The sequence below is a fragment of the Triticum urartu genome, unplaced genomic scaffold (genome assembly GCF_003073215.2).
Source record: "Triticum urartu cultivar G1812 unplaced genomic scaffold, Tu2.1 TuUngrouped_contig_7366, whole genome shotgun sequence".
Classification (NCBI taxonomy): domain Eukaryota; kingdom Viridiplantae; phylum Streptophyta; class Magnoliopsida; order Poales; family Poaceae; genus Triticum; species Triticum urartu.
In genome coordinates, this window is record NW_024118203.1 from 1 (window position 1) to 8926 (window position 8926).

The 8926-nt window shown below is 47.8% G+C and overlaps 1 protein-coding gene across 1 annotated transcript; it reads right to left on the bottom strand.

Annotated features, from left to right (window-relative positions):
* Positions 1–1859: 1859 nt before the first annotated feature.
* LOC125531523 (putative cyclin-F2-1) lies at positions 1860–6098 on the bottom strand. The gene is made up of 2 exons (XM_048695900.1): positions 5239–6098; positions 1860–5149 (listed from the first exon to the last, which is right to left on the bottom strand). The coding sequence occupies exon 2, from the start codon at positions 2889–2891 to the stop codon at positions 1860–1862; it is 1032 nt and encodes a 343-aa protein (XP_048551857.1). The 5' UTR covers positions 2892–5149; positions 5239–6098.
* Positions 6099–8926: the final 2828 nt, after the last annotated feature.

An 8926-nucleotide genomic window follows, 5' to 3' on the forward strand; every position in this document is an offset into this window, starting at 1 on the left:
TGATTTGTGAAGCACATGTACTTACATAATTGCTGGTGTGGGTGCTCCATTTTTTCATTGAACCATATCCTAGGTTTTCTTTTCTGTGCCCTACTCTTCTTGCTTTTCTTTAGGACAAATTGCAGTGGCTCATGCCCATCATCTTCACTATCCATTAGCCAACCAGTTTCTTCTTCATCTGATGAAGGAATGAAATCTTTCTTCACCTCCTTTAAAACACTAGAATGTGTTCTAGTGGTGGGGCACCTCCTAATTGGCAGCTTCTGTCTCTTCTTTGGAGGTTCTACCTGCAACTGTTGAGCTAACTCCACATTCAAGCTCTCCTCCCTCTCTTCATCCCCACTCTCTTCCTCCTCCCTCTCATCCATCTCAAACAGATCCTCAACCTTAGTGTCACCCTTGTAATGCAGTTGTTCCTCCTCTTATGACTCATCATCTGAATATTCATCTTGATCATCTGCTAGTCGTTCCTCATCTGCTTGTCTCTTTCCATCTATTATCTCTGTGTCTGGAAAAATACTGTACTTCTCCAAGTAGTTGTCACTGTCATATGCCCCTTCTGAATTATCACTACTGTAATATCCCTCCTCCAACAAAACTTCATCCTCCGTCACAAATTTCAGCTTTTGTTTACCTAGATTTTTGCTCTCTTGTGTGGAAAAACCACTAGCTTCAACATTGGTACTACTACTGCCCTGACTATTAAAAACAACCCCTTGGTCATCAACAGCAAGCACAGCTGGCTCACTGAGATCATACACAACTGGTGGTGCATAAAGAATGGTTTGTAGTTCAGCATTTCTCTGAATTGCAGCACTGCCAGTGGTTGTTGCTCTAACTAACAGATTCAAAACTAAAGTATGCTCATGCTGCTTCTTAATTTGCTGCAATTTAATGTTTGTGTCAATCAAGTCTAGGCCATGCTCTCTCTGCTCTCCTATGCATGTGTTCTCCATGTGATACAATTCATCAGAGAATGTAAATCCTTGTGTATGCAACAGTGCATACAAATTGAGAAAAGTGACATCAGAACTGCATATCTTCCTATCCAAATTATGTAGGGCATCAAAGTGAATCCTAACATCCCAGATAGCCTCCTCCACACTACAAGTGCCAGCAAATTTGGACATTTTCATTAACATTAACCCTAGCCCCCAAATTGGAAGAAAGAACAGAGGAGAGGGAGGAGGACTTACAACACTCCACCACATCCATGGGTCCAGTGATGGCTCGTGAAAGGGTTGGCGACCCAGATCTCTGCCATCCGCAACACTAACACTAGCCCCCAAATTGGAAGAAATAACAGAGGAGAGGGAGGAGGACTTACAACACCCCACCACATCCATGGGTCCAGTGATGGCTCGTGAAAGGGTTGGCGGCCCAGATCTCTGCCATCCGCAGGCGCTGCTCCATGGTCAGCGGGGCCTCCTTGAGTTCTTCCTCGCCGCTCGAGTAGTATGACGAACTGGCGGATTCGCCGTCGCCATTGACACAGAGGAGCACGGGGAGGAGTGGGAGAGGGGAACGAGAATTAGGGTTCGAACCGGCGGCTCGGTTCGACCTAGCCCGTTAGGTCGGACTCGTCCGAGTCAGCGACTTGTCCACGCACCGATTCGGCCAGCGTGTCACCTGACATGTGGGCCCGACCTGTCGGATACGCGGTCAATACGCGCTTATACGCTCCTTAGCCCGTTATGCACCACTTAGGCCCTGAGTTGGTACTGAACTGCGACATGCACAAGTAGTGGTACTGATTCGTGAGTAGGTGCGCAAGTGTGGTACCAACGTGCAATTAACTCAGTGCCAATGTATACAATCCAGATATACCGCCTACAAATTCACTGGCACTGCTCTAGGTCCTAATCCGCTAAGAAGATGTGCTGAGTCATCTCAAACCGATCAAGCAGGGAGTAATGCCTCTGGTAGTTGATCCTCATGCGCTGGTAACCTGGCCAGGTCTCGAGCTCGTGCATGTCATACATGGCAGCTATGCAGGCGCGAAGGTCGTCGGTGGCGTAGCGCGTGCACGCCAAGAGCTCCTTCAGGCCGTCGTTCCACCTGAAGCCGCGCATCTGGTTGATTGTGCATCGTGCGACGAAGACCGCCGATGCCGTGACGGTGGACGGCAGGAACTGCAGGTGGCGGCAGTCGAGCAGCGTGAGGTCCGCCAAGTGGCGCGCCAGGGACTTGACGATGTCGTCACGGGGGTCCTCGCCGCCGCTCCGGGTGAAGTGGTCGACGAAGGTGTGCGCGGTGGGGCCTCCCATCCTGTAGTCGAGCGCCGCGACAACCTTGGTCTCCATGGCCACCACCTCGTCCTTGGCGAACAGGCCATACGACGCGACCTCTGCAGAGGTCAGCTTCAGGGTGGTGTAGCGATCCTCGTACTTGGCCGCAGCGAAGACGGCGACGGCGCCGAGGAGGCGGAGCTCGTAGTCGTCGGTAATCGTCAGGGGGGGCGATAGGAACCGGTCGACGTAGGCGACGGCGCGGTGGAGCGTGCCGTCGGCGAGGTTGTAGCGTTGGGTGAAGAAATACATCCATCTGACGAGCAGGGCGCGCTTGTAGTTGTCCATCTGACCGTGCTGCACCTTGGTGAGGTAGTCGGGGCAGGGCCGCTCTCCGGCGTCCTCCGATTCCATCCTTCGGAGGCTTTCGTCGATCTCCGCGTCATAGTCGGCACACAGCTCGTAGCGCCTCTGCGGAGACATCTCCAGCTCCAGGGCGGCGCCGTCCAAGTTAGGGCCGGCGTGCTGCTCAGGGACGACGTGTGCCAGGGGAAATGTAAGGCCGGTGGCGGTGCGTGAGATGTGCGCAGCGGCGATTTCTCGGAACATGGCATAAAAGTTTGTGCTGTCACGTTGGTCGGGGAGCAAACGCTTGACCTTCATGGTCGCCGCCGTACGTACGTCGAGGGGCAATGCTCGGGGCGAGCAGGGCAGATCCGGGCGGCGGATGGATGATCAAGAATCCAAGAACCAAGAGAGGGAGAGAGAGGGAGAGAGACAAGGAGGAAGTTCTGGCGATGGCCTCCCGAAGGGTGGAAAATACAATCGTACGTAGAGTATTACTAGCTTAGCCCGCGCGGCGAGACGCCACGCCTGTCATATGTCGCGACTATGTAGACCATGATTCAAACAATAGAACTATGATAGTTATAAGTTGATAAAATATGTACAGTAGCTTTATGTGTATCGTTTGCCATCAATTAAAGAGAAGCACCAATATATATAAAAGTTGAAGATATCGAAGAAGTACATTTATTATAGTCATGCACGATAGTCACCGACAAACAATTGACATTGGCACACCTCTAGTAAAAGCTACTCCCTCCGTAAAGAAATATAAGAGCGTTTAGATCATTAAAATAGTGATCTAAATACTCTTATATTTGTTTACATATTTGTTTATAGAGGGAGTATTTATTAAAATCATGTGCCGTGCACTCTACATAGGGCTGTGTATGGTCATACAACTGTACTACAATAAGATGTCGCAAATATTTTTTACTGAATTAGATCATCCTGGTATAGCCTCCTGCAATATTAGTGAATGTAATAGAGTGATATAAAGCTTTTGCAAATTCTTGGACACTCAGGTGGTTTTGCTCCTGTGTACGCGATAATAGGATCTTCGCTGTGTGGACGCTGGGGGTACATCTGAAGTGGCAGCACATCGGAAAAGCTGTTGCATATTTTTGCTAAAATCATTGTTTGCATTGTGAATTCTTTTAAAAATAATTAGTTGACAACCATGTTCTCATAAAAAGCACTGAAAGTCAGAGTATGCACAATATCCCTCAAACAGGATTTTCTTGCTATGAAGATCAATTAATCACAGGAAAAAATGACACAGTGCAAACCTATATATAGATGTACCTCATTTAGTATCATAAACCGGGAAGGCTCTGCCAATTATAATGTACTTACATACATGGCTCCAAATTTCAGACGTGACATGAAGAAACTGCATGCACCCAAGACTGAAAACTACAGAAAAAACTTTGAAGAAGCCATGAAGAGACATTTTTCAAATATGGAGTTTCCTCAAAGAAGAAACGAATGAAAGAATCATACCAAGAGAGAAGCTCCAATGAACATCATTTTGGTTTCTACAGAATGCATTATATATTATATCACAGATTCAAAAAATAACTATAAAAGATGTAAAACATTGTAGCAGATTACTCCCCTTCCAACCATCCCTCTAGTACGCTTGCTCCTTTGCAGACATTAACACAAATACACGTGAGCATGAACAAAAAGTAGCGCATCCGCCGGGATTAGATTGATCAAGCTAATGCTGAAAAAATCAATCAAGCTAGCTCCATTAACAAAAAGTAGAACTTGTCCTCCATTCAGTATATTTTGGTGTATAAATAAAATGCACAGAGAGCATTGGGGTTGGGCTGAGCATACAGACCTTGCCACCACTGAAGGCGATGGAGCTGAGCTGCTTCGTGATGCTTGCTGTCCATTTGCTGCTAGAGCCCGAGAGTGAGAAGGGAGGATAGCACATCCAACAACTGGAGTAGGAAAAACTGATCACCAACAGATAATAAAATTCAGACACTAAAAAAGGTGTATGTATTTTCTGAGCAATGGTATTAGAGCTAGGCAAATACTGAAGGACAACTATTCGAATTGGAAGTAAGAAATGGTACTGCACAACGGAAGTCGAACATGCAATTGTCTGCTCTTAGATTTCAACTCATTCTAAACTGCACTTATTCAGCAAAGCATGCAAATAATAGCCTGTATATATAGAGCAACACCACCTCTGTTCTATAACTTCAGTAATAAGGTTCTTCTGTATTCAGAGATGTACATGTGAACTTGTACAATCAATGGAAAAATACATGTGGTAGTAGGTAGAACTACTGCTCTAATAATCTCTCATAGCTATGTGCTCGTGCTATGAAATATATTCTCAGAAACTACTAATTGTCTCCCAAAGTAAGGATATATAACAGCTGGAACGTGCTATGTATAATGGCATGAACCCACTTGCATGCAGTAGATGTACTTCCTCTGAAATTAGATGCAGAGCACACTAAATTTCTCTCAAACTTCTAATTATCTCTATAAATAAGGATATGCAGCTCCCTGATGTCGATCATGAGCTTGTAGAAGAGCCTCCCATCTCTGTCCTGCAAACACATCAATGGAAAAATTAACTGATATGCATGCTAAATTTGCCTCAGAAGAAGATGCATGCATGGCTCGAGAGGGACCTGACCTGAAGACCCATGAGTATATAGCGTGCGATGCATTCTGCAGCAGCTGCTTCTTCTCACACTCTTGGGGAGGATGACCTGAAGCAGCAGGCCTGACAGAACCACGTATGGATTTTCTTTTGCTTTATCCATTGATCTGTTCGAAGATTCCATGGAGGATCCTGGAAAGGAAGTCATAGTAAGTTTAGCAGATGGTTCTACATGAACAATTGTGCCTAACAACCTTGATGCATTAAATATGCTTGTTGTGTAGAGCTCAATTGCCTCATCCATGAAGTTTATACCAAACAAGGGTTAAGGCACAATCCATTTTTACACTGCATCCTATTTCTTATGGAGGGCTTCTTGGCAGTAAAGTTATCTTTCAACATATTTCCAAACTGCAATCATCAGTAGCAGGCTGAGCCTCATTGCATAAGCAGACATATCACAAAAGGTGCATGTAAAGAAAAATAATTGTGCTTGGGATGGAACACGCATATAACCTTTGACACGGTTTATGGATAGAACTGATTTTCTTTCACCTACAGTTGTCCAAACATTACGTCGTACACTTGGTGGGCGTTGGAACAGTCGACTTGTAGGGTAGTGGGCAGCCGCGTCCAGAACGATGCGCGATGCATGGCGAGTCCCTCCACGCTGAGCTCCAGGGGCAGCAGAGAAAGCCACCGAAAGAGGTGGGAGAGGCATGGTGTCACGGGACTGGCCACCGTACCGTCGAGTCCCATGGCGAGCCGCCGCGCCGTGCAACCAAAGGTTCACCGTCATCTCTGTCGCGAGAGCAGCATGGAGCACATCAGGAGAGGGGTGAAAGAGGTTAGGAGGAACATGGGAGGTTGGGGGATCCGCGGTCATGGCAGCTCCTCACCTTTGCACAGTCCAGCCAAGACGGCATGAGGATCCTCGGGCCGTCGGGGCAGGCGACGCGTGGGGAGCATAGCGACGGCGCGTAGACTACCATGCGTGGGTTTCAGGCGGTGCGTCCCAGCCCACGCGGAGAGGAGACGGGGGGAAGGGGCGGGGCTGGATGAAGGGAACGGGAGCTCGGATGTGGGACGAGAAGAAAGGTGAGGCAGAGACGGTGAGGAAGGAGAGGCTATTTATATAGTCTTGTTCGGTGGTGCAGCGGTGGCCTTGACATCGACGAGGTCTCTCCCGAAGCGCCTAGGCCAGCGATTTCAGCGGCGACCGACGAATGAAACAAACCAGTCGGTTGCAATCTAGTCAACAACCAAAGTTTGACCATCTATCCCCAGCAAAATCGCCAAACGCATCCAGAAGCGCACCCCGCCAACTCCCCCACAAATTAACGTGTCACTACTCTATTGGCCCGATTTTTACTGATAGGAAAAAGTCAAAAAAACCACATAAACTAAACCTGGCTAGGTTTAGTATATGTATAATTTATGATATGAGGCAGGGGGTTGCGCCGACTGAGGAACGGACTGCACTGCCGTAGTAGCGTGCGTTTGATGCGAAATGACCGTACGTACGCCGTTGATCGTAAACAAGAACGGCTTGCTGATGATTACTACGTATACGTCAGCAAATCACTGTTGATTCCGTTTGCAACCCAAAGTAGGTTACATTCTGAAACCATTGTGGATTCCGCTTGCAACCCTAACTAGGTACATTCTCGCCGAAAGAAAAAAAAGTACGTATACGTTCCACGTTCGGTGTGCGCTACAGGAGCGAACGATCGAGGAATGTTTTTCGTTTGTTGATTGTTCCCTTCTCCAGCGAACAATTTCGTTCGATGGGTCGTTTCCAACTGAAGACCGACTATTAGGATCCCTTTTTCAACACATTACGCCCAAATACACTCTTCCTATGAATACACACATACACCCTATCTATATGGGCATCTTTACCGAAAAAGGTTCCCCTCGCTTTATATTATAAAGCCACCATCACCGAATACATCCGAGAGACCGAACAACGCACACAACACACACACCCAAGACAAGATATAAAGATGCCGGACACCGACACACCACCCCACCGACAACAATAGCGAGGTGAATCAGACAACAACGAAGCTAGCCCTCCAAAGCGGTGCCTTCAAGAAGGGTACGACCAAGGATAGCCGCCACCGCCCGATCCATGAAGATCAGATTTTCACCTAGAGGAAGACGACATGAGTGGGAGCATCGTGACGGAGCCTTCAGGGGTACGGCCTCAACAGCCGCCGCCACCGTCGGCCGGTCAAAGGACTGGGCAAGTGGTGTACCCCGGCGCTCACACACCATCATCGCACCCCTAACTCCCTCAACCACCCACAACCACGCCACCCGCGAGGCCATGGTTGCCCGCACGCTCTGCCTACAAACGCCGCGCGTCTCGCTGTCAGAGTCACTGCCCTACACTAGACAACCCCGAGACCTACACAAAGGCCCCGGCTTTGGACCAACCGACGACCCTCGACCGACAGATCCACTCGCACTCCACTGGTAGATCTGCGCCAACCCACCCGCGGATGAGGAATGGGGGAGAAAGGGGAGCGGACGAATCCGGACCGGCACACCCCGTGGGCGATTGGTGACGCGGCCGTATCGAGGCCACACATCCCTCCAACCAACCTCCCCGCCAAACACGAGGAAAGGGGGAGGAGGAGGAGCTGACGCATCCGGACCGACAAAAGTGCCGGCGACAGGTGGCGCGACCGCATCGAGGCCACTCATGTAACGCCCGGATAATTAAGCTACGGTAATCCTCTGCTAATGATGTTATGTCATCATTTTTACTGTGGCTAAATCCCACGTTGATTCAAATCGATTCAAATTCAAATTTAAAAATAAAGTCAAACAATAAAAGTTTTCAAATGTCAAAATTAAAGTGTTCAGGTTTTTCCAATTAATCCCTAGATATTTGACGAGGTGAAACAACTCCATTTGGGTCACTAAATTAAGCCCCAGGAATAAATAACCATGTTCAACAATATTTAAAATGGTCATTTAAATGCACACAAATGTTTACACGTTTCCAAATAATATGAAACTTGGTGTGTAGACTTGAAATGCTGCATTGGATATTGTGCAGGTTTGAGTCATAACAAAATTCGTTTGCTAAATAAAAAATGGCAAAACTCTAAAAAAAGAAAGGCAAGAAACGGAATACTCGGCACTTTGGCCCATCTAGCCAAATAGTAGGCCCAGGCCACCACCCCTCTCCTTCAACCTCGCTACAGGAGACAGGGGAGGCGTGGCAGCCATCCATGGCTTCCTTGGATGCGCGTCGGCCATCCCCGAAGCCCTCCTGACACATAAGGACCCCCTCGACCCCGTGGCTTAACCTTAGCCTCTCCCTTCTTCTTCTCCGCGCCGCTATCCCTCTTCCCGCACGTCACCCGAGCACAACCGTCGTCGTGTCGCCTCCATAGCCACGGCTGACGGAAATATGCCCTAGAGGCAATAATAAAGTTGTTATTTATGTTTCCTTATATCATGATAAATGTTTATTATTCATGCTAGAATTGTATTAACCGAAAACTTCGTACATGTGTGAATATATCGACAAACATAGTGTCACTAGTTTGCCTCTACTTGACTAGCCCATTGAATCAATGATGGTTATGTTTCCTAACCATAGACATGAGTTTTCAATTGATTAACGGGATCACATCATTAGAGAATGATGTGATTGACTTGACCCATCCGTTAGCTTAGCACGATGATCGTTTAGTTTGTTGCT